The 27,231-nt window shown below is 38.8% G+C and overlaps 1 protein-coding gene across 1 annotated transcript; it reads left to right on the forward strand.

Moving 5' to 3' along the window:
* The first annotated feature begins 18,260 nt into the window (after positions 1–18,260).
* On the forward strand, positions 18,261–19,265 carry LOC131659906 (uncharacterized). Its single transcript, XM_058929024.1, has one exon. The coding sequence runs from the start codon at positions 18,261–18,263 to the stop codon at positions 19,263–19,265; it is 1,005 nt and encodes a 334-aa protein (XP_058785007.1).
* Positions 19,266–27,231: the final 7,966 nt, after the last annotated feature.

The raw sequence follows: 27,231 nt of genomic DNA on the forward strand, positions 1-27,231 counted from the left end.
AACCTTCGTCGATGTCTGTGGGAATCATCCTCATAATCAAACACAATGCCACGGATAATCATGTCATGAGGACCGTTGCTCCGTGCATATCCGAATTGGCGTAAAGCTAAAGAGGGATTGTAAGTGATGCCCCCTTTGATGCCAAGTAGTGGCACATTAGGGTACTCTCCACAATGATCAATGATAGTAATGTCTCTTTGAAAGAAGTTGTTCCACCGGATATCTGAATGAGACAAAGACATAATCTTGCGAGACCATTGCATTCTTTGTTCATTTCTCAACACTGATCGGGGAAGATGAAATGTAAACCACCTAGCCAGTAGTGGTATACAGCACATGAGAGTTCCTCGTATCTTCATGGTACGAGTGTGTAGAGAATGTAGAATGTCTCCCAGCAATGTTGGTACCGGGTTACGGGTTAGGAAAAGGTTGATGATGTGCACACTTATGAGTTGGTCGGGATTAGGGAATAAAACCAACCCATAGATCAAAAGAGCCACAACCTCCTCAAAAGCTGGGTAACTTTTGTTTTCTAGTAGTAATCGAGCCTTTTCCATTAAGAACATAGCAAGCAAACCCTTAACTCCACTCTTTGTTTCCCAATTGGACTCGATTTCTGACTTTCGCAAATGTAAAGCAGCAGCAATGGTTTCAGGTTTTGGAATCCTTTCTAAACCAGTGAAAGGTAATTGATTTCGAACGGGTAATCCAATTAGTTCAGAGAACTCTTCCAAAGTGGGTACTAACTGGTAATCAGAAAAGGTGAAGCAATGATGTTCGGGATCAAAGAACTTGAACATGACCCGTATCATGTCTTCTTCAAACTTTGAGGTAACCAAATGGAGTAGGTGACCGTGCTTTTCGGTGAATTGAACATTCTTGGGGAATTCTGATACTAAGTCTTTTAGTTCAGATGGCACCGTTGAGATGTTGATTCGGATGTAATCTCTGGTGGCGGGAGCCATTACCTGCAATAATAAAGGTAAACTCTTTGATCCTTGAAATGATTAGTGAAAAAATGATATGCTTATGATGCTTATGATGTTATGATGTCAAACATGTGGCACACACAAACAAATCAAACAATAGCCTTAAGTTTAAAGGCTTGCATGAAGTCCATAGGTGATACCCTCCCCACTGAAGTTGAGTTGGTTAAAACCTGTCCTAGAATAGCATTCGGGTTCTATGATCCTTGGAGGTAACATCTCAATACGGCGCTCGGACAGCTGATCAAAATATTCCTCGAGGATAACTAACTTCGATCAACTTCAAAGCTAGCCACTTAATAGGCCACAAGTCAAGTTCAACTAAAAGGTTCTAAGACAAATTAGTGTTTTAATGACATTTCGGAAGCCTAATATACTACTTGATCGTTTTCAAGGGACATCAGTATAAACCAAAGTATCGCACTAACGGTGACTACCAGATCAACCGTATCGGTACATGCCGTACAGTTTCCTTGGTCTATTGTCACATACTTAAGGTATCTCGAGATTCGGGTTAGAATCTTTCACACAAGCAAAATACCCAAACAACCTTTTGAAAAATAGAGCAATCAAGTCAAACAATTGAAAACATCGGAATGATCTATTCTCTAAAGGTAACCCCTTTTGAAAACATTTTGTTTTTATAAAGTGTCCCCAGCAGAGTCGCCAGTTCTGTCGCGGGCTCGGTTTTTTGCCATACCTCTCGTGGAGAGATACGCGAACTGACTCTTTTTTGTTTCTGCTTTTGTATTTTTGAAAATCAGAGAGTCGCCACCGACCTTTTATTTTATCCAATTAAGGAAAGGTTTATAAAAGAAACAGAAAAAAGACCTTTAAGAAATTCTGGGTAAGGGGGTTGGTTATACAAAGGGAAGGTGTTAGCACCCTTTGTATCCATGGTTATCCATGGGCTCTTTAATTTGCTTAGCTCACTTGTTTTCAATTACTTTTCGATTGCCTTGAAATGCTCGTATGTGGTTCCAAATACCTTTGTAAATTGACTTTGTAATGATCCTTGTGTGGATGTATACAAAGTGCTTTTATCTTTCAAAAGATGTTTTTGAAAAAAGAACGTTAACTTCGTAATGATCCTTGTTTGGATATATACAAAGTATTGTCTTTTTGAAAGTTTTATTTTGAAAAACAATGATATATGAGAGATTTGTTTGTTTTGATTTGAGCAAGCAAATTAGGAGGTCTACCCTGAGTTATAAGGTCTTTATCCTATTTCCTTTAAAAATCTATCCTTTCACCGGATATAAACAAAAGTTCGATTTTGCGTTTGAAATAATAGGATTTGATTTTTGATTTTGAAAAGAATGAGAAAGGGATTACCCTAAGAGGTGCAAGTGTGATTGTGTTTGGATTCAGATATTTTATCTTTGAAGTTAGTGATCTAACGGTTCAATTTTATCTTTGGCATACACGCAGTTTATATGTGCTGGAATTTAAAATGCGGAAATGTAAAATGCGGAAAGTAAATCTACGCTATTACATCGATTGTGCAGGAAATGTAAACTACGCTATTTACATGAATTTGACAACCTATACATTTATCTAGGAATTTAAATTGCAAAAAAATAAAAGAAATGTTTTTTGATTTTTTATGATTGATTTTAATTATAATTAATGCATGATTAATTAAATTAAAATGAGGAAAAAAGATGAAAATAAATTTCAAACCTAAAAATTAAGCTTAAAATATGTTCAAAATGCTTGTTAATTAATTTTAAAACAAAACTAATTTTTTTTGGGATTTTTGAAATTGATTTGAAATTTATTAAGTTAATTAATACATAATTATATAAATAATTACACAAATAATTAAAACTTAAAGAGAAAATTATTCTAAATATGTACAAAATTAGCCTATGATATATAAACAATATTTAATATAAAGAACAAATTTTTTATGATTTTTGATTGGTTGAAAATAATTAAAAGATAAATATATGCATATTATCTAATTAATTATAAAAAATATTTAAATTATGAAGAAAAATAAAATATTTTTATATCAGAAAATAAAATATTATTTTAGAAACTTAAAAATATTTTTTGTGTATTTTTTGGATATTTAAAACTATTTTTAATTAATTTTAACAAAGAAATTAAAATAAAATAGAAAATAAAAAGATAGTAATCAGATATGGAAATTAAATAAAGTCCATGGTGAGGATGAGTGTTTTGGTGCGTTGGATTGAAGATTGGCTGCATCTAGTGGCTCAGATTAAAGAGTCCATGGCATAATGATAAGACTGCATGCACTGAATTCAAAAGGAATTCAAACTTCTGATGGGGTCCACACGCGCCAAAATTGGCCAATGGGGAAGCGAGATCCGGCAACGCGTGTAGTCAAACATTCAACTACACTATTCATCTTCTTCTTCCTTTTTCCTACGGATTTTGCTGCGGATTTAGCGGCCGAATTACCTGCGGATTTTGCTTCTTTTTTTTTATGCTTTTTAAAACCTGCAAAAACAAGGAAATGAATTGTTGCAAATAACCCAGATAGCCTAATTAGGACCCCCTGAGTTCATTAGTGGCATTAGTTTTTGCTAAAAGTCCCTGGAAGGTGCAACTCGAAGCTTCTCAAGCTTAAACAACTAATAATGGTGGAAGGAGTTAGAGGAGTGAATCCTCGCATGAACTACATTGGATCCACTCTAAATGATGTCAGGAACTCAAATCAAAGATTAGATTAAGTTATTATACGTGGAAACTTGGAAAACGAAAGTGATGAAGTTATGAATATGAAGATGATGGTACACGTATTTAAAGCATCATGGGACTTGTTTAGTGCACCAATCTTACTCTATGTGACCTCAAAGGATGATTTGAATGATTATTTTTTATTGAAGTAAGCTACAAGTAGCAAAACGAAAATTACAAAGTGTTTGATATTTTGTGAGAATTTTGAGGTTTCTATGCTATGCTTTGGCTATGATTTCGTGTGTGTCCTTGTCTCTTCTATTTGATGGAGTATGCAGCTTCATTTATAGGCCATGGAGTGCTTAAAATCTAAGCTAGAAGCATTGATTGCTTTTGTTGAATTTTTGACTTTCAAGCTTAAAATTCAAGCAACCATTGCTTGATTTTTCCACACCTCTTGCCCTAGGCCTTCCTTGTATCTTCTTTGCTGCAGAATGTAAGCTATCTTTGATGAGTCATGCTTAAGATTTAAGCCATCCATTATCCTTCCATTTTCCATTTTCAATTTAATCTTAAAATAGGATAAAATTAAACCAAAAATGAATAAAAATGGTGTGGGCTTTGTCTTGGTCGTGGGAGGCCCATTATATCATGGTAAACATGTTTGAACTATGAAAACTTGGCCCCATTTGGAAAAAATACATTTTTGAGCAATGTTGGTTTTATGCATTTTCCCAAAATTTAGCCAACTTCAACAAGGTGTAAATCCCTCAATTTTTGTCATATGAATGAGATCTTGCACTTTTTGGAAACCTCAAAGACTCCTCTAACCAATGTCTTTGGTCTCATGTCAAAATTATTTTTGATGCTCCTTGTGTATCCTTTTGAAAAAAGTGTCTTTTTGTTGACTTTGAAAATGACCTGTAATGTCTTTGTTCATATTTTTCAAATGGTGAACCTAATGACCATGGGACCAATTGCATTTGAAAGATAATTGAATTTCCTTCAAAATGAGCTTTGGTTTGAATTTTTTGGATGAAGGATGAGAGAGTTATGACCAGTCAAAGTTCAGTTGACTTTATAGGAGAAAACCCTAATTTTGAATCTTAGGGTTTTATTGATTTTTTATCTTTCCTTGATGAATTATGATCATCCAATGATCAAATGATGAATCCTTTGACAAAATATGGATGTTGACAAAAAAATTCATTTTTGACTGTCTGTTGACTTTTTTGGTCAAACGGGTCGTCTGTTGACTATTTGAGCTGCTGACGGTGCGTCTGAGTGAATTGAAGTTTGAAAATTTGTATGATGGTACTTTGAGATATATGGAGGTCCATGAAATCCATTTGAGGTCTCAAAAACTTGTTTCTCCTGAAAAAACAATAAACCCTAATCAGGGACTGTTTGTGTAGGAGACAGTTAAGCGTACTTGATTTTTGTGCAGTGCTGAGTCTCTGCTAATCATGTGATATTCAGAAGACTTCTAGGACAAAAATCTTGGAATTTTGAAATGCAAAAGTTTGATTTGATTGATGGTACAAAACACGGAGAATTGTACTGTCAGCAGTTTGACTGTCAACTGACTATTCAGGCATTAATGTAGCAGTTAGAGTGAAAAATCAACAGTCAAAGTTAATTTTCTTTTTGTTGTTTTTGTTTTATGTGAAAGATGAAAGTTTATTTACATGACTTGTTAAAAAACACAGACATAATAAATAATTAATATTTACTGTACGCGAGCAAAATTACCGATAATAACCCTGAAAATCATTTAATGCACAGAAAAATAAATATTTGACTGGCAGAAAACACACAAAATATTATCTGAATAATTAAGCAACAGTATGACAAATAGTACAACATTTAATACTGACAGTACAAACATTACATACTATAATGAACAGTACGACGAATAAACGGTACATTTAAGAAAATAAGAGATACGGCAAACTTTAAGAATGACGATTAATAACCCATGCTATGACCAACAGAAAATAGATGATCGGGAGTATAACCATCGCAGGCCCACATTTTTCAGGACTATGTAGACAAAAGAAGGACATGATCACCGTCGCAATGGTGATGACCATAAGAAAACACGTTTCCATCCGCTTCGCTATTTTGCCGGAGAGGAAGAGAGAATGGATATGAAGTAGAAATTTGAGAAATGATTTAGAATTTGATGTGAGATTTTATGAAAAAAAATGAGAGGTATTTATAGAATAAAAAGAGGGATAGAGACGTTGGGGAATGAAGTGATTCCGTACAAAAGGAAAATTTGAGTGGAAGTAAGATTTGAAAGAGAGTGTATGATAGTGTTGGGAAAAAGAGAGATGTGTAGAATAAAGTTAAGATTTGATTTTTGAAAAAGAGATTTGAAAAGAGATTTTGAAAATAATGGAATATAGTACAAAAGTTAGTGGGAAACAAAAATTAATAATAATTTACTTGTTACCAGTACAGTCTGAATCCCGGACTCTGCGCCTGCAAAAGATTTAACTCTGTACCAATTGCGTCAGTACTACTTATCTGTAAATAAATATCAAATAAATAGCGTGTGTGAGGTAATAAACAGTAACTGGCGTTTGCGTAAGAATAAATTCAACAGCAGGCCAAAATACTGTATAAGAAAAAATTCTAAAAATCAAGTATTCATAAATCAGGATGTGAAAATCCAAGATTATATGAAACTCTTAATTTTTAGATTGAAGTTTTCTTGAAAAAAGATGTGGGCAAATTTTGGGGTATAACACAAGCGTTTGAGACTGTGAATGCTGTGAGAACTCCTCCTTATGAGATAACGAAGCCAGAAACGGTTATGTCCTCTTTGAAAGATGCTCAGGTTGTCGTTGAGACTGGAAGAGTGGAAGGCTGGGGGCAGGTAATTGATGTGCGTCCCAAGTTTGACAAGAATGGTCTTGGTTTCAGCCCAAGGAAGCAGAATGCATCGCCTAAGCCCGGTATCCTTAGCCCGATCAAGTTTGTAAGTGGGGGTGTCATTCAAGATGGGCAGGTTAACGCCATTGTTAATGGTGAAGAGGTGGATAGTGATTGTGACTTTGATAGCTGGATTCGTCCAAGTATTCCTGGAGAGGTGCCTCGCAACTGGACAATTGAAGATGTCATTCAAGTTACACAAGCTCAGGAGTAAATTCCTTGATTTTACTTTTCTTATCATGACATAATTCCTACGTTCTGCCCAAGGCATAGTGAATCATTTGTAGGGCCATGCAGTTCGCATTTTTTCAAAGTTAATCATGAAATAAAAGGACGTTTTTGCATTCAAATGTTTCGCTCTTTGTTTTTCTTTTAACTTTTTTCCTTTAAATGGCAATGTTTTTGCACACACTTGCACATATCTTAATAAAAATAAAACTAAAATAAAAACATCAATCATGCAGATGTTCCACCACCACGGATTCCATTGGTAACAGTTCCGCTATTGCTTATTATGATTTTGACAATCCGATCTACCAAGCCGAGGAGGAAGCTTATGAAGATTGTGATCTTCCCGACGAGTTGGCTAGATTGTTGAAACAGGAAAAGAAAGCGATTCATCCGCATCAAGAGGTAATCGAGATGGTAAATGTTGGTACTAAAGAGCAGGTCCGAGAAGTCAAGATAGGGGCTGCACTTGAGAATAGTGTGAAGCAGAGGCTTATTGATATGTTGAAAGAGTATGCGGATATCTTTGCTTGGTCCTACGAGGATATTCCAGGTCTTGATACAGATATTGTGGTACACCGTCTACCTCTCAAGGAAGATAGTCCTCCTGTCAAGCAAAAGCTTCGAAGGACTCGCCCAGATATGTCTGAGAAGATTAAGAAAGAGGTTGAGAAACAGTTTGAAGATGGCTTTCTGCAAGTTGTGAATTACCCTTCGTGGGTTGCGAATATTGTTCCTGTACCTAAGAAGGACGGAAAGGTCAGGATGTGTGTTGATTACAGAGATTTGAACAGGGCGAGTCCGAAAGATGATTTTCCTCTTCCCCATATTGATGTGCTGATTGATAATACTGCTCCTTTTAAAGTGTTTTCCTTCATGGATGGCTTCTCTGGGTATAATCAGATCAAGATGGCACCAAAAGACATGGAGAAAACAACGTTTATCACACCATGGGGAACTTTTTGCTATAAAGTCATGCCTTTTGGGTTGAAAAACGCAGGGGCAACGTATCAGCGTGCCATGGTGACTCTTTTTCATGACATGATTCACAAAGAGATTGAAGTGTATGTTGACGACATGATTGCAAAGTCTCACACTGAAGAAGAGCATTTGGTTCATTTGCAGAAGTTGTTTGAAAGGCTTCGGGGATTCAGACTGAGGTTGAATCCAAACAAATGCAATTTCGGAGTGCGATCCGGAAAGTTGTTGGGCTTTGTTGTTAGTGGAAAAGGTATTGAGGTCGATCCTGCGAAAATAAAAGCTATACAAGAGATGCCTGAGCCGAGAACAGAAAAAGAGGTTCGTGGTTTCTTAGGGAGGTTGAACTACATTGCTAGATTCATCTCTCATCTTACGACCATTTGTGAACCAATATTCAAATTGCTAAGGAAAGATCAGACGGCCAGGTGGAAAAATGATTGTCAAAAAGCATTCGAAAAAGTGAAAGAGTATCTGCAAGAACCTCCGATACTAATGCCTCCAGTTCCAGGAAGGCCTTTGATTATGTACCTCACAGTTCTTGAAAATTCAATGGGATGTGTGCTGGGTCAACATGACGAGTCTGGCCGAAAAGAGCATGCAATATACTACCTTAGCAAAAAGTTTACCGACTGTGAATCCCGATACTCACTGCTCGAGAAAACTTGTTGTGCTTTGGTGTGGGCTGCTCGCCGGCTGAGGCAGTATATGTTGGTTCACACCACCTTATTGATTTCCAAGATGGATCCTATCAAGTATGTTTTTGAGAAGCCCGCTCTTTCCGAAAGAGTAGCCAGGTGGCAGATAATTTTGACTGAATATGATGTCCAATATACTACTCAGAAAGCCATCAAAGGTAGTGTGTTGGCAGATTATCTTGCGCATCAGCCGGTCGAAGATTATGAACCGATGAAGTTTGAATTCCCCGATGAGGATGTCCTGTATATCAGAGATTGTAACATTCCCGGACCATAGGAAGGACCCGAACCAGGATCGCGATGGACGCTCGGTTTGATGGTGCCTCTAATGCACTCGGGAATGGTGTTGGAGTTGTAATTACTTCTCCATCAGGTTTTCATATTCCGTTTACAGCCAGGATCTGTTTTGATTGCACTAATAACATGATTGAGTATGAAGCTTGCATTTATGGTATCGAAGCTGCGATCGATTTGCGAATCAAGTATTTGAAGGTTTATGGGGATTCCAATCTTGTCATTAGCCAGATTAATGGAGATTGGGAAACTCGCCATCCGAATCTGATTCCATACAGGGAGCATGTGATGAGACTCACTCCATACTTTGATGAGATCACATTCGAGCATATTTCTAGAGAAGAGAATAATCTTGCTGATGCTCTCGCTACTTTGGCTTCCATGTTCAAAGTGAAATGGGCCAATGAAGCGCCTAACATTACCATCAACAGGTTGGATGAACCAGCATTTTGCTTTGAGGCTGATGTCGAATTGGATGGCAATCCTTGGTATCATGATATTAAAAAGTTCCTCGAAACTCAAGAGTATCCTCCCGAAGCGTCGGTGACTGATAAGAAGTTTCTGAGAAGGTTTGCAGCTAAGTTCTACCTCAACGGTGGGGTATTGTACAAGAGGCATCATGCAGTGTGTTGCTCCGATGTGTTGTTAAGGAAGAAGCTTCAAAAATCATAGAAGAAATGAACGAAGGCAAGTTTGGTACCCATTCTAGTGGGCATACGATGGCTAAGAAGATCTTGAGGGCTGGTTACTATTGGTCCACTATGGAAACTGATTGTCATAATCATGTAAGAATTTGTCACAAGTGCCAGATCTATGCTGACAAAGTGCATGTTCCGCCTGTGCCTTTGAATGTTTTGACTTCTCCGTGGCCTTTTGCAATGTGGGGCATTGACATGATTGGAGAGATTAAGCCTACTGCTTCTAACGGACATCGCTTCATTTTGGTCGCCATCGATTACTTCACCAAATGGGTTGAAGCCGCATCTTATGCGAATGTAACGAAGCAGATGATTACTCGTTTTATCAAGCACAATATAATCTGTCGTTATGGGATTCCTGAGAAGATCATTACTGATAATGGATCAAATCTCAATAACAAGTTGATGAAGGAGCTTTGTGAGTCCTTCAAGATTAAGCGTCACAATTCTTCTCCGTATCGTCCAAAGATGAATGGCGCTGTTGAAGCGGCCAACAAAAACATTAAGAAGATTGTGCAGAAGATGGTAGTGACCTACCGATATTGGCACGAGATGTTACCTTTTGCTTTGCATGGTTATCGTACCTCTGTGCGTACATCGACTAGGGCAACTCCTTTCTCGCTTGTTTATGGTATGGAAGCGGTACTGCCTGTTGAAGTTGAGATTCCTTCTTTGAGGATTATGAAAGACGTCGAGCTTGACGAGTCAGAATGGGTACAAAATCGGATGGATCAGTTGAACCTCATTGATGAGAAACGTTTGGCAGCTATTGGTCATGGTCAGGTGTACCAAAAGAAGATGAGGAAAGCTTTTGACAGGCGAGTACGACCTCAAAGCTACAAGCCAGGCGATCTGGTGCTCAAAAGAATCATTCTCCCTCAGGGTGATCCATGAGGCAAGTGGACTCCGACGTATGAAGGCCCCTTTGTTGTGCAGAAAGTGTTCTCTGGCGGTGCCATGATGCTTGCAACGATGGATGGCGAGAACTTTCCGCACCCTGTGAACGCGGATGTAGTCAAAAAATACTTCGCATAGACCTGATTAAAAAAAAAGAAAAAAAAATGAAAAAAAAGAAAAAAAGAAAAGAAAATGAAACAGGCAAAAGAATGAAAAAGAAACGAATATACCCGCTAAGTTGAAAACCCGAAAGGGCGGCTTAGGCAAAAAAGGGACAAAAGCGAATGACTACATCTCGCATGCCATCTTGGCATTCACTCTTCATACATGCTTAGGGCTCCCGACCGAGGGACAAGCAAGACTCCGTGTTCTTGAGTTTGCACCTGGTAGCTCAAATCCCTAAAGCATGCACAACATCCAATCACTTTGTTTAGGGCTCCCAACCGAGGGATAAGCAAGACTCCGTGTTCTTGAGTTTGCACCTGGCAGCTCAAATCCCTAAAGCATGCACAACATCCAATCACTTTGTTTAGGGCTCCCGACCGAGAGACAAGCAAGACTCCGTGTTCTTGAGTTTGCACTTGGCAGCTCAAATCCCTAAAGCATGCACAACATCCAATCACTTTGTTTAGGGCTCCCGACTGAGGGATAAGCAAGACTCTGTGTTCTTGAGTTGGCACCTGGCAGCTCAAATCCCTAAAGCACTTACCAAACCCCGTCGGGTCCACAAGTTCGGTGATGTTATCAGATCGGGCAGTGATCAATTGTAATGAGTACGGTCTTCCAAAGCAAGGAGATGAGAACGTCGGAGTTATAAAAGTGATAGCGGGATCGAAACCAATGGATATCCGTTTCACATTGCCATTTCTCTTGTACTCAATAAATATGCAATTACCTCTTACTAGGAATTGCTTCTTAAATGTATGCGCCCTCTTTCAGACATAGCTATGAGAGATTCTCACTCCCCAGCCGAGTGCATCATAATGAGGGATTCTCATTCCCCAGCTGAGTATATCGGGATGAGACTTTCTTTGTTCCAAGATTCTCATATCCTCATCAAAGCACATCTTAATGCATTCTCTATGCTCCAGAAGCCTTATTCCCCGGTGGAATGCCTTCTCCCCAGTTGAGTCATGATTGGATGGTATCTGATTCCCCGGCAAGCTCTTAATGAGGTTCCTTGACTGAGTTCCTCATTCTCCCCAGTAGAGCGTTTCTCTCCCAACAGATTGACCTGTTTTCCCCAGGAGAGTCATCTTGTTCCCCAGTGGAGTTGCCTTAACAAAAGGTTCTTTTGCTAAGTTCCTTATCCCTAGCGGATCTCTCATATCCCTAGCAGATTGCTGTGCAGAAGTATCCATCTTCCCCACTGAGTTTCTTTCCTCAGCAAAGATTCATATGCATCCTCAGCAGAATCTGTTTTCCTTCAAGGATTTCCCCAGCGGAATGCGTCCTATACAAGCAAGTTGGTCACTTCCCCATCAGAGTTGTCTTCATGACTTGCCTTTATCTTCACATCCCCAGGGTGTCGAGATTCTGCTTCTCCAATGAAGTTTCCCGGGTATCCCCAAGCAGGATTTATTCCCCAAACAGAGCTCACGTCCAGATTTGATCATCTCCAGCGGATATCTGATCCATCTTTGCCAGCTCGCAGTTTGTGACTCTTGGTCACTTATCTTGTCCTCCCCGCAGAGTTCCGTACTCTCTCTCCAGGACTTCTTCAGCAATTCAGTGCTCTTCCGTTGTCTCCCTAAGCAACGTTCAAATCATGCATCATTCACATTGCATTCTCAGAAGCGTATAGCGTCTTCCTTCTCGGGAGCGTTGTTCCATACACATTCATACATGCATCAAGCATTAATCATATCATATATGTCTCTTTCTGCTGGAAAGTTATCCAGATTCAAATGCTCCCTAGAGAGCAATATTCGCCTAGTCATTACAGGTGCTTATCTTGATGTTTTGAATCAGAAGAGGATTGTTCTACTTATTTTCTGGCGCAACTCAGATCAGTTCAAAGACATTCCTATTCCCGATGCCCCCAGATCAGTGGAAGATATTTGTTCCTATCCTGATATCCCGCTCAGTTGAAGGAACCGCCTCCGGATCTCTATAGATCTTACGAAGGAGCAAGCCCTCTAATACATCAGATCAGTTGGAAATATCTACTCCCTGACGATTTAGTTCGTTCAGAAGAAGAAACTCGTCTGCCTAGTCCTGATGCCTAACCATCAGTTGAAGACGCTTTCTTTACCCGGCGTACACAGTTCGGAAGAAACATCTGTTCCTATCCTAATATTCAGATTCAGATTAGTTGAAGGAACCGCCTCCGGATCCCCGTGGTCTTATGATGGAGCAAGCCACTGATATAATCAGATCAGATGGAGATGTTTGCCTGATCGACTTTGTCTTTCAGATGAAGATTGTCCTACTTATTTTCTGGCTTCATGTCCAGATCAGTTTAAAGGCATTCTTTCCCCGACGTACACAGTTTGGAAGAGATATTGTTCCTATCCTAATTTCCTGTTCAGTTGAAGGAACCGCCTCCGGATCCCTGTGGTCTTACGAAGGAGCTAGCCGCTAATTCCCAGATTAGTAGGAATATCTACCTAATGATTTAATTGCATCAGAAGAGATGTCTGCCCAGATTCCCAGATCATGATTCCCAGATCAGAGATACCTATTACCTGTTGATGTTCGATTCAATCGATGTATCTCCCTCGATTCCCAGATCGGCTTAAGACATCTATCCCGATGCAAGTTCGGAGACATCTGCTACGTCTGATACCCAGATCAGTCGAGATGTTCCTTCTCTTGATGCCCAGATCAATTGAAGTGTTTCCCCTGCCTGTGGGTGCCCGTTCCTTCTTATCACAAGTTGGAGCATATTTATTATCCAGATCAATTGAAGTTTTTCTCCCTGCTTGGGGGTGGTACATTCCTTCTTATTACAAGACGGAATCTTCTATTGATCAAGAGCGCAAATTTTCGAGTTCATTCTGGTATTCAATCTCCTTCCACCTCAACGATTCGAAATTTTCATTTCTCACTCGTCAGGTTCAAGAAGTTTGAATAGGGGCAGCTGTTGCACCCCAAAATTTGCCCTCTTTATTTGAGCTATAAGTTAATAATGACGTTTATTTCGTCATTCAAAAATGGAAAAAAATAATAAAGAGTTTTCATGGGTTTAAGAAGATAAGGTGTGAAAAATGGTTCAAATAGTGGAAATACGAGAAAATTCACAAGTCATATTTGGAAGGTGATATGAGCTAAGTTCCCGCGCACCGTTTCCCTTTACGATCCGTGACGACTTGGTTGTTGAGAGGGGTCCGCCCTCTTGTCTATGGCCCGATCATTTTCGCGATGTCTAATGCTTGGTTGACTTGGGTTGAGCTGCTCCCCTTGGCTATGGCGGGACCGTTTTTCTACCATTCGGTCAGTACCGTTGGTTTGTTTGCTTTAAGAGCGGACGCTCGTTTGTGTGATATTATTGTTTGCTTCCCTTTTCCCTCGTAGGTTGTTAGTTTAGTTTAGACTTGTACCCTTTGTATGATAACATTAGGTAGCAAGCTTTCCCCTTTAGCTTAGGTTTTCCTCATGCATCTTTTAAAACACAAACCACACTCTTTGATTTTCTTTTCTTAAGAGCTTGTTATTTCCGCTCCATTCCCAAGCATAAGTCTCCAAAGGTCGAGCAGTGGAGTGCGAATGTAACTTGTTCACCTAAAAAACACAAAACAAACAAAAATTAGTTAGCCGAGCTACGGTAGCTCTGATTCTGCAAAACAGATACGTAGGCAGCGGGGTAGGGCCCGTGCGAGCACAATCCTTTCTTTTCCCTACATTCTGCATTCATTTTAGTCCAGATTAGCGTAGATTTGTTTACACACCTATAGTTTTAGACACAGGCGTGGATACCATCGAGTACGATGGGCGCGAGGGGTGCTAACACCTTCCCCTTCGCGTAACCGACTCCCTTACCCTTTTTCTCTGGTCGCGAGACCGTTGTTTTGTTTTGTGGTTTGCTGGCATTCCCTTCCTTTTCAGGATAAATATGTTAGTGGCGACTCTGTTAATTTTCGCGGTAGCGACACATGTGCAAATTAACAAGTATATGCAATTAAGATCATCTCTCAATCTTAATCATACAAGCATATATCTCACCATTCATCACATATGAATTTCAAACCATTTGCACAAACATACACATATTCATGTTATCAATCACACATTGAAAACATCTTCACAATACTCGCAACATCAACACATCACCGATAACAAGTAGCAACCAATACCCGATAATGTTATTCTCAACCAATATCAATTCCCAACATGCATACATATGAAATTCAAGTATCATGTTATCACAAAGAATTGTTTCAAAATCCATCCAAACGATTCCAGAAAATTATGGAAAATTCACTATAATTCATGATAAATCACAAGCATACAGACCCCTATCCAATTTATGCAAAGAAAATAAAACAAAAATTTCTAGACCGCGCTAAGCCCGTCCCTTCGCGCTAATCGCGATTGCTTCTGTTCCGAAAAACTCTGTTGCGAACAACATTTTTCCTCACACGAAATTCTCCAACCAAAATCCAAACAAATATTAATCATGGAATTAGTGTTTTCTAACATGTATCTAGCCTATAACATCATATAACAACATAAAAACATGGTTTCAAACATCAATTTTGTCATTTCACCAAACACTAACATGTGAAATCTATGAGATGAAGAACAAAACCTAATTTCATTTTACTACCCATCACATATCATTATAAAAACTTATAACTCAAGGAAAACTCACCCTTACCTTATATTCTTCTCTTTTAGGGTTTTCTCATTCTTTCTCTTTCCCCCTTTTCTCTTCTCTTCTTTCCTCTTCTCCTTTGTTCTTCACTCCTCTCACTAACTTTTTATTTCTCTTTGTTTTTTGAAATCCTTACTAACTATTATTTCATTAATGGGATTACTTCATTCTCACAATAACCCATCACCAAGGTCCACTTTAATTAATCATGCTATTTTCATACTTACCACCCAAAACATATATATGCCACACATATATTTCAAACACATTATTTATTAATTATCATGCCACATAATAATCACTAAAACAAATAAATAATAACATAATTAATATTAAATAACTAATAAAAATTGGGGTGTTACAACTCTCACCATTAATCCATATTTGACCTTAGAGAGTAGGGGAAATAAATTTAATAAAAAAACACAATAAATCGTAATAAAAGAAGGTTAGGTTTTCGTGAGATAATAAAGTATAATTTTGTTAGGCGCATTTTAATATTATATTTCTAGCAAAAGTGTTCTATTTCTCAAATCCGGTAGACTGGGATTAACACTGACTTAAAAACAATTCACAAATGGATGATTATAGATTATATTTAGTATTTTCCTTTAAAAAAAACTAAACATAACTAACTGTAACTAACTAAATTCGAGCTCTAACTAACTTATATAGATAAATCCCAACTCTCAGATATATAACCATCCCCCATATAAATCTTCCTGCAACTATATAAACTAACCTCACCCTCATTCATAGGGGAGGCGCTAATTTCCCATTTTCATCACCTTTAATTATCTCTATTTCTCTCTCTCTCTCTCTCTCTCTCTCTCTCTCTCTCTCTCTCTCTCTCTCTCAGAACTCACCTTGACTCTCGTAACCTTCAAAAATCATTGAGTATGTTCATCTTCCTCAACTCTCATTTATCTTTACAAGTTCACTCACCACCCTCACACCACCACTCAATGGTTCACACACAATCACGAAGTTCAACTTACGACAAGGTAGCAACAAAAAGAGAACCCTCTGAAGCATACACAAGAAAATCAAAGAAGAAGTAGGAAAAGTGAAAAAGATTATAAAAGAAGAAGAAGGATAAGTATAAGTAAGAAGAGGAGTCAGAAGAAGCTTATCTAAAGTGGTTCAACTTTCTAAGTCAACACCTCTCTGCAGTCGTCGGAAGGTAGTTTCAGCGTATCTTTTTGCTAATTTTTTGTTATCGAATCTTAATAGCAGGAACCATCACCATTATAGTTTAATTTTAGTTCTTAGCTTGGTAAGGGTTTCGTATTTGCCTATATTCAGGATGATTGATAGAGAAATTGAGAAAACTAACGGTAGAAATAGAAAGAGGAAAGGGGAACAAAGGGATTGATGTGCTCAATTTGCGTTTATGGGCGTTAAGCCGCCGCAACCGCCATCGTGAGGCGTGCCGACACGGCAGTGATGATTTGAACTATAGAGAAATAGATGAGAATATATATGAGAGGTAAATGGAAATTGAATAGTCCAAGGGTCACAACTCACAAACCTGAATTAAATGCAGCGTTCACTTTTGCTTTTAACATTTTTTTTTTATTTTTTTTTATTAATTCTGATACTCTATTAATTGTATTGGGCTACAAGGCCCATGGTGCTTGATATGAATATTTGGTTAATGTATTTTGTATTATTTTATTAGGGTACATTTAATTCTTTTAATGTATTTTGTATTCTTTTTTCGTGGCAGGAATGGATACTGGTAACAGCAACCCAAATGAAGACAGAGAAGAGGAAACTTATTGAAGAGGACAAAGAGTCTCCAAAAAAACCTATAATCCTCCCAAAAGTCCAAAAACTAAATTTGTACCCCCAAAAGTAGTATCACCAAGTGTTAATTTAGAAGAGAACAGGAAAAGAAAAAAATGGTGGGGAAAATTCATTATGATGAGCAAACCCAAGACTTATACTTATGAAACTTATAATCAAAATTTCAGCTCTAGATGTGCTCTAGGTGGCACAGGAAAGGATGCAAATGAAATATAAAAGTATTTTGGTGACAGTTATTACTTTTGGTGGTTTCTTCGACTTTTATGAAAATAGAATTAAAGATGATTATTAATCAGCAAAGGGTTCGAATTGTTTAAATAATAATCAATAAAGAATAAAATATATGACTTGGAAAAGAAGAATTATGATCATTTTTATAAAAATTATAATTTCTCTTATATTTAATTTTTTCTCTTTATGTTTGTCAAAGGAAAGATAAACATATTTCCATGAAATATTTTATTTATTGTTGACAAAGAGGAAGAACACCGGGGCCCTTTGTCACACGTCATCTTAGAAGCGCCCCTTGTGGTCGGTCTCGAGAAACCCCCACCATTGGACACTTACGACGGTACGACCGACCCAGACGAGCACATCGAGAACATCGATGAGCTCTTGGATTACAGAGGAGTACCAGGAGCAATCAAATGCCAACTAATCTCGACCACACTGCACAAAGGAGCCATGAACTGGTACAAAAGCCTTCCCGACGAGTCCATCACGTCATGGAAGGGGCTCGGAAAGCTTTTCTCACGACACTTCACGGCTTCTCGCAGGAATCCGAAATCCAAAGCCTCCCTCGAGGCCATCATCCAGGGAAAGGACGAATCGCTCCGAGCCTACATAGAGAGGTTCAACAAAGAGGCCGTGCAAGTATCCATGACAGCCCACATGAAAAAAGTTCTTGCTCGAGCGAGGCCTCTGACCACGTTCAGACTTCACCAAGGTCGTAGGGATCGAAATGCCGCCCACCCTGGACGCGTTCTTCCTCAAAGCCCAGGCATATATACAGTACGAAGAGAAAGAGGCCGCTCACGTGGTCCGCAACTCCAGACAAGAAGAAAAAACCAAGGGCGCTCGTCAACACGACTCTCGCAAAGGATCCGAAAAGAAAAAAGACGACAAATGACGAGACCCCAAAGATTACAAAGCCCTGGCCGGAAAGTTTCGAGAATACACACCCCTGAACGCCTCCAGGGAACGCATCCTGAACGAATGTGCTAACGCCGAGCTCCAGACGGGCAAGGTCCGCTTTTCGAAATCCATGCCTGCTCGGCCGAACGTGGACAAGTCGAAATTCTGCCACTTCCACAAAGGCCACGGGCATGATACCGAAGACTGCATCCACCTGAAGGACGCAATAGAGATATTAATCAGGGAAGGGCACTTAAAACAATATGCAAAGAAACAAGAGGTTGCCCAGGTAGCCAAGCCGGTCGTCGAAGAAAAGCCTGCGGAGGACACGCCCGCCATGCAGGTGGCCATTAGTATTACCCGACCAGAGGACTTTTACCTTCCCGAATGGGCGAAAATATCTTCCCCCCTCTCTTCTCACAGCCCATGGGAGCTCTTCCCCTCCGCAATGGTCATCTCCGGAGGGGGATTCAGCAAACTCACCGTCGGGTCTGTAAAGCGGAAGTTTGACGAGTTAATTTCCGCAAACTCGAGCAAAATTGCAACTCTCGACCTTGCCAAAGGAAACTCCTCCCCCATCGCATTCTACCGAGAAGAGCTTCTAGGTGGTGCCCCTAACGCCACCATTCCTCTCCTCATTCGTGCTCGAATGGCCAACTTCGACGTGCGCCGAATTTTGGTCGATCAAGGGAGTTCGGTAGACATTATGTACTCTCAACTGTTCAAAATGTTGCAGCTAGACGACCACCACCTCACACCCTATGTAGGCTACGACCTACAAGGCTTCAATGGCACAGTGACAAAGCCGTGGGAATTCGTCAAGCTAATTGTCTCGGTCGGATCAGCAGAAACAACCAGGGCTGTCAAAGTCCAGTTCCTGGTCATCGATTGCCCTTCTATCTACCAATGCATCTTGGGATGGCCTACGCTGGCTGAACTAATTGTCGTTCCCTCAACGGTTCACCTCAAACTCAAGTATTACACAGCAAAGGGACAAGTAGCCACACTCCATAGAGACATCGAAGCGGTCAAGAGATGTTTCGAAGCATCCTTCAATGGCCTCAACTCAATAAAAACTGCTTCTCAACCCCAAGACAAACCAACGACCAACACAGGACCTGAGGCAAACAAATGAATGCCGCGCATCGACACTGTCGACCTAGATAGTCGTTTCCACAAAGAATTCGAGGAGAAGGCAGACACCAAGAAACCAAAGGAAGAAGGCCTGCGCCCTATCTCGGGCGGAGACTTCGAGCTGATACTTCTCGGGGAAAATCCAAACAGGGGAGTTAAGATTGGGACAGATCTGCCCGAATTGGCCAGAAAATAGCTCAAAGCTTGCCTCTGAGAGAACACCGGGCCTTGACCCGAAAGTGGCCTGTCATCACATGACAATTGATCCTACCTGTAAGGACATCGCTTAGAGGAGAAGAAAGCATTCCCCTGAATAGACGGTCGCCGCTGAATTAGCTGTTAGGGAACTCTTAGAGGCTAAGTTCATATCAGAGGCCAAGTATACTACTTGGCTCTCCAACGTTGTACTTGTGAAAAAATCTAATGGAAAATGGCGTATGTGCATTAACTACACCGATCTTAATAGGGCTTGCCCAAAAGATGCTTATCATTTACCGAACATAGATAAATTAGTAGATAATTCCGCCGATTTTAAATTACTATCATTTATGGACGCGTATGCTGGTTATAACCAAATACCCAAGTTGTGGTGGTCGTTTTCTTTACCTCCCCGTTTCACTTGGGAGGACGGCACGCTAGACCCTTCACGCGAAATTTGGAAGGAGAATGCGCCCGTGGTGGGATGAATTTTGTTTCAGTTCTTCCTACGATATCACACGAACTTTCTTATTGGTCCTACGAGTAGGAAAGGGAAAAAAAGATCTCAACTAAACCCTAGGAGTTTGCTAAGTGTGGGGATTTCACCTAGACTAGAAATTCTGGAGTCCGGGTGGTCGGTTATACATAGGGAAGTGTTTAAACACCCTACATATCTGTAGTACTCTACAGGAACCTTCTCTGTGTCATTGTGATTGTGTTTATTGCTAATGATTGGGAAAGTTTCTCCTTTGTGTTAGGAGAAGGAATTGAATTGATTTGAAAAGACAGACAGACAAACTGACTATTTTTGGTATTTTATTAGCTCGCTGAGATTCCTTGTGAACCTCATGCCTACATATCCCTAGTGGAAGTCAGAGCTTAATGTAGTTCGGGGAACTAACTAGGGAAATTAATTATTTTTGGTGCCTTGCTTGAAGCTCAAGGTTGAAGCTTGGAATTAAATCTCTGTTTACAGTAAAGAGACATGAAATCATCTTTACAGAGAGGTATTAGTACTATTCTACCACAAACAATTTAAAGGAGTGACAGAATAACTGAATTCATTTCATTCAAGAGGGGGACCTTACTTGTGTATGTGCAAGTATACCAGTCAAATGCCTCTTAAATGAAAGAAAGATGCTCATCCAAATTAGGGAAAGTTACCACATGTCTGGGTTTTACTGCCAGCCCATGCCTTTCAAAATCCTAAATGGGAGACTTGATTAAAATTGAAATTGAAATGTAATGTTTGTTTGAATGTGGTAGAGTAGTAAAAATATCTCTCTATAGAGATAAGCTATGTCTATCTACTGTATAAAAGATTTGACTTTAGCTGGCTTGTATGAGGCCCAAGCTTGAGGCTTTTTTGATTGATTTATTAATATATTGACTCTGGGAGATGACTCCACTGGGGATTAATTACAGGGTATTTTTGTGTTCTGTACAAAGCCCAGAATTGAGGCTAACTCTACTTAGGGAGACTCTATTTGTGTGCCTTGTACAAAGCCCAAGGTTGTGGCTAACTGCTGAGGATAATTGAATTTTTGAGACTATGAATGACTCTATTTTGTGTGCCTTGTACAAAGCCCAAGGTTGTGGCTGACTCTAGCTAGGGTAAATATTATTTTCTGCCTTGTACAAAGCCCAAGGTTGTGGCAGACTCTTAAATAAACTGAGTATGGATGACTCTATGGGGAAAAGATCCTAGGTGTTAGGAATCTTTGACACATGAAAGTATGGTTTATCTGCCTTGTACAAAGCCCAAGGTTGTGGCTACTGAGTGATGAAGAACTCACTGGGGAGACTCTATTATTTGCCTTATACAATGCCCAAGGTTGAGGCTGACTCTTGACAGGGGAGTTTTATTGTTTGGTGCCTTGTGTGAAGCCCAAGGTTGAGGCTAACTATTTTTGTTGGTTTTTGACTCTACTGAGGAGATTTTATTTATTGAAAGACTGTTTTTCTTTGGAAGCTAACCCTTTCCAGGGATTTTGACTCAGCTGGAGAAATTATTTGGTAAAAGACTGACTTTATCATGTTTTTTGGAGGCTGACCCTTTCCAGGGGTTTTGACTCTTTTGGGGAAATTATCTCCTAAGAGAAATGAATCTTCATTTTTTGACATTTTTATTAATTGACTTTGGAGGCTAACCCTTTCCAGGGAATTTTATTGAAAATGAAAGAATGATTTGGAGGCTAACCCTTTCCAGGGGATTTATTGAAATTAAAGAATGTGTGGAAGCTAACCCTTTCCAGGGAATTTTATTGAAATGATTGGCAGAAAGATTATCTAATGGAGACTTCTTGTTTAAAGCCCAAGATGAAGGCTGACTCATGCTGAGGAGAAAATAAACATAGATCCTAGACTCTGCTAAGGAAGATTGATGAAGATAAGGGTGACAGAGACTGTCCATGTCTCTCATTCCAAAAGGTGTACTCAATGCAAAATTGAGACAAACTTAGCTTGTTTAAAGTCTGGTTTAAATTGGAAGAAACTCACCAGGGTAGGCTAAAAGGTGACTAAAGACCTGTTCCTATGTTTATAAGAAACCTGATGGGTCCTTGTATACAAGCTCAAGAGGAAGCTGGAAATGCTTTTAAGAAGCCTGTGGGTCCTTGTACAAAGCCCAAGAGGAGGCTAATCGAGGGTCCTTGTTATAGCACAAGAGAAAGCTATGTAGTTTTGAACTTATTTTGGCTCTAAGCAAATGGGTAAGAGGTTTCACCGGGAATAATTCCTCTTTGGGTGGATGTGTCCTATATTTTTGGATTCTAAGGTTTTTGCCAAGATGTTTCACCGGGAATAATTCATCTTGGGGGTTTGAACTACAGATCTCTAATTAGGAAAGAGCCTTCACCGGGAAGACATTCTCAATCCTAGGCCATATTCCTATAATATATATATATATATATATATATAGTTTAACTGTCCTAGGGTTTATACTCAAACGTAGTTCTAAACTAATATATGCACAACTTATATTTGACAGTAATTTAAATAAAGACTGTAAATTGAAAGCTTGTAAAGCCTAACCTGGATGGAGTGGAGGCTGTTGGAGAAATATGTACAGAGCCTCAACAGTAATTTTTGTTGTTTTGTTGATAACAGTTGAATATATATAATAAACAGTTAATGGTTTTTGAAAACAGAAGAAGTGAAGATGGACAAAGGTCACATAGGTATCTGAAGAGTTTCACCGGGAATAATGCCCTTCAAATACCAGAAGAATGTTTTGAAAACAGAAAGAAGATTTTGAAAATACAGTTTTGAAAACAAGCTAAGAAGAGAAGGTTTTTGGGACTTACACTCTATTAGAGGCCTAGTACTTTACAGTACTGGTTATGAGAGCAATTTGAAAATGATTTGTGAATGATATAAGGTTCTGTTGTTTAAGAACCTTAATCATTTGATTTGTTCGGAGATTGAAAACAGTTTTGAAAATTGACAAAAAGTCAACTTAATTAAGGTAAAAATAAAGATTTTTACCTAATTAAGACCTAAACAATTAGGGTTTTATCATAAAATTATTCACAAAATGATTAGGTTAAAATAAAGTGACAATATATATTTAAAGTATTTAAGAAAACAGTTAAAAACATACTATTTTAAACCTAATTAAAATACATGAAATAAATAATGTTTTTATGATTTTTTTTGACTATTCACAAAATAGATATATTAAATAATAGGTGTATGAAAAATGAAGTGAAAATGATTTAATTTGATAGGTGAATTAATTGTGTGAAGTTGTGAAGAAAATAGGTGTGACAAGTGATAAAAAATTAGGAATGTCTTCACCAAGGCTTGAACTCACGCCCTTTAGGTCACATACCCAAAACCAAACCACTGGGCCAGCGCGCGCATGGTGATAGTGATACACATCCAACACATTATATTTTCAGATAAGCGTGTAAATCATGAAAAAAATAAAAGGAATAAAAAGTCTGGGGCGAGGGGGATTCAAACCCCAGACTTTGGGCATGAGGAGACTAAGAGCGCATGTGTGGCCACTAGGGCAAGTTATTCAGTCGTTTATGAAACACCTATCATTAAATATAAAATAAACTCTGCCCTGAGGTTTGAAATTTGCGCGCCACCACCATTGTCATCTTCTTCCTCAAGCTCCAACGATTTGGATTTCTGAACTCTCTCAATTCTCAACCATTTGCAGCGATATAAAGATGAAACTTGTTCTAAATTCACTCACGATTCTAAATATGTAACTAACATAGACTGATATTAACTATATCTAACTAATTTACCAGAAATCGTGAAGAACCCTAAAACTTAAAAATCAAATTAAATGGCTATACTGAAAGATAAATGAATGATGATAGAGGGTTTTCAATCCTCTGATGATGCTAAACAAGATAGAATCGAGCTTTAACTCAAAGAGTGCTTAAATTAAAGAAGTGAAGTTCAGGAACTTACCTCTGAAAATGGAGGTCGTGAGGATGATTGAGAGCACCTGGGTTTGAATGAATGATCCCAATAGCTTCCTTGAGACTCAATGATGCTAACTGAATGCTTATTGGAGCTTGAATCCTTCTGAATTGCTCTATGGACCTCCCTCGATTTAAGCTTCAAGTAGACATGGAGGTTGTTGAATTTGGAGTTACAGATGAGCTGCAGCCATCTGGTTAGCTTCACTATGACCTGAGGAGTGTGCCTGGATGATTGGCTTGGCTTGAAACCTCCTGAATTACTCCATGGTCCTCCAACTGCAAGTGCTCCAAATGAGAGGTGGAAGTGATGATTCTCCACGCCCAGAAGTGTTCCAGAGGTTTGGATCACCTCTAAATGCCTCCCTCAATGTGTTTGAATACTTATTTTCAAAGAGAGAGCTTTGGTTTGAAGAATCCGAGTCTTCTTGCCAAAGGACCTTTGAAAAAACTAAGTATGAAGAAAGAAAAGAGAAAGCAAGAATTCTGTTGCTTTGGTGTGTTTTTTGAATGAGAATGAGGCCTCTATTTATAGGCAATTGGTTCAGTATAGTTGCAGAAGAGTGAGCTTGCTTAATGAAAGAAGTTTGGTTCCTTAAGCATGAAGGAAGTTTGCAAATATCTCTTATGCAATGATGAGAATTTTGATTCCATTTGATCAATCCCCTAGCCCTCGATTTTGCTTGATCTTAGGGGACAATTCTGAGCCAGAAATGAGCTCTAATTGGTTGGTGAGAAGATTCCTTGGGTGATTCATCAATTTGCCATAAATTCACAAATGTAATCATTACATAATCACATGTTCTTGTTTTTAGAATCTTCTTCAATCCTTATGGCATGGTGAAAATGAATGCATGGCATGTTTTCAGATGTGTTATGGGTCGTGTAGCATCCATAATTGAGGTCATGTGCACAAAATTCCAAAGTTCCAAAATGATGCATGACCTATAATTTCACTTCATGAGGCCAACTTTGGACAAGCATAACTCTTAGCTCAAAATGAATTTGGAGAAGGTTGAACACAATTTGGAAAGCCCTAAACATCTACTTCAAATCATTAGTTTGGAGTTTCTTCAAAATCTTTTGGCAAATTTGTGAAAAATGAGGCCAAAGTTGGAAGAAAACTAGGTTAAAACACTTAGAAAAATTTCTAATTGTTTATGGCCTAAAACTCCAAAATTTCCAAAACCCTTAAATGATTGATCTTTTGAAAAAAGTTCCTTTGTAAGATGTTGTTTTATTTTGCAAGATCTACAACTTTCATGTTGGAAGTTTTTTGAGTTGTGTAGGTGAAATTTTGAGTTCTCACCATGCCTTAAAAAACCCTAATTCCCGACTTTTTGCTCCTTGATGAATTTCTTTAAATTTCTTTGGTCAAATGGCTTCATTATCCATATATTGATGATATTGATCCTTAAAAGTCATGGTTTGACCAAAAATCTCAAAAGTCAATGGTGATCCCATACAGTTGACTTTTTCCTGGTAAGGTGAGATTTTGGACTTTTGTGTAGAATCAAGATCTTCTCCTCAAATGAATGATGTAAATGGATTATATTGAGGTAGTAGAGATTCTTGAATCATGTCTTGAGTTTTGGATCCATGCCCTGATTAAAAGTCAACTATCTTGGTGAATTAGGTCAAAAACCCTAATTGTCGACCAGAGGACAATGATGAGTGTAGACTTTGAATTGAGGTGTAATGTCCAGTGGATCTTGTCATATGAGTTATTTGAAGATGATGGATGTCTTTGAATGGTTTCCTGGGGCTTTTTAGGGTTTCCCAAAGGTGATCCCTGATTTTAGTCCTTGATAGGCTCCAAACCCTAGTCTGTTGATCTGAGTAATTCTGTACTTAGATGACTGGGTGTCTAATCAATCATAGGTGAAATAATGAGGATTTTGAGCCTTATGATTGTATTAGAGACTAATCCCTTTATTGATTGATCCTTTGCCTGAGTTTTCTTGTCTTTGAACACCCTCGATTGAATGCCAGACTGCCCTGGGTACTTACTTTGACTTGATGAAAATCCTGAAGATATGTCATCTCAGGGGGGTCAAAAATTAGGGTATGACAGATGCCCCTATTTAAGTGTCTTTTATCTGGAGGGAGAGAGATTGATATCTCGATCTCTCCCGCGTAAAAGAGACTTAAATATCAAAGAATGTCCGAATTTTGGGCGCTCCTGAGATGATAAAATCTTTGCATGATTTGATCCTGTTGTCGCACTTGGCGGGGGATGAGGAGACAAACTCCTGCAGAAATACTTGATGTGGATTCTGGTGAATGGATGGCAATGTAGGATGCGCAACCCATCTTCTTTAACTAAGTGTTGATACTTAGAAAAAGGTAAACAACCTCCCATTTGTTTCGGATGTCCAAATCTCGAAACTGGTCTTAGTTGTGTTTGGACAATATCTCAGATAAAGAGAAAATTTCCAACGGTTTGTTTCCTCATCAAACTTCTTACCAGCACTTGGAGGTAAGATACCATTTGACGGTAATAAAGAAACTTCAAAGGTTTGTTTCCTCATCAAACTTCTTACCAGCACTTGGAGGTAAGATACCATTTGATGGTAAATAGAAACTTCAAAGGTTTGTTTTCTCATCAAACTTCTCATCAGCACTTGGAGATGAGATACCATTTGACGGTAATAAAGAAACTTCAAGGTTTGTTTCCTCATCAAACTTCTCATCAGCACTTGGAGATGAGATACCATTTGATGGTAATAAAGAAACTTCAAGGTTTGTTTCCTCATCAAACTTCTCATCAGCACTTGGAGATGAGATACCATTTGATGGTAATAAAGAAACTTCAAGGGTTTGTTTCCTCATCAAACTTCTCACCAGCACTTGGAGATGAGATACCATTTGATGGTAATAAAGAGACTTCAAAGGTTTGTTTCCTCATCAAACTTCTCATCAGCACTTGGAGATGAGATACCATTTGATGGTAATAAAGAAACTTCAAGGGTTTGTTTCCTCATCAAACTTCTCACCAGCACTTGGAGATGAGATACCATTTGATGGTAATAAAGAAACTTCACCATCTTCCCTTTTGACTTGGCATCTTTGAAAGATCGTCATATGGGCCCGCGTTCTTTTGAGGGGCTAATGACTTTGTTTGAAGGCGGACGAACTGTTTTCGGGGTGAAAACTGCCATTCGTCGACTGGTGCCTGGGGAATCAACAAACTGTTTTCCTAAGAGGAAAACTACCATTCATCGACTCTGTGGGGAACTAAACATCCCTGAAACAGACAAACCGTTTGAAGAAACTGCCGTTTGTCGATCTCTTGAGTATTTAACAAACAAACTGTCTTTCCTTGGG

This window comes from Vicia villosa, linkage group LG1 (assembly GCF_029867415.1).
Source record: "Vicia villosa cultivar HV-30 ecotype Madison, WI linkage group LG1, Vvil1.0, whole genome shotgun sequence".
In the NCBI taxonomy this organism is placed as follows: domain Eukaryota; kingdom Viridiplantae; phylum Streptophyta; class Magnoliopsida; order Fabales; family Fabaceae; genus Vicia; species Vicia villosa.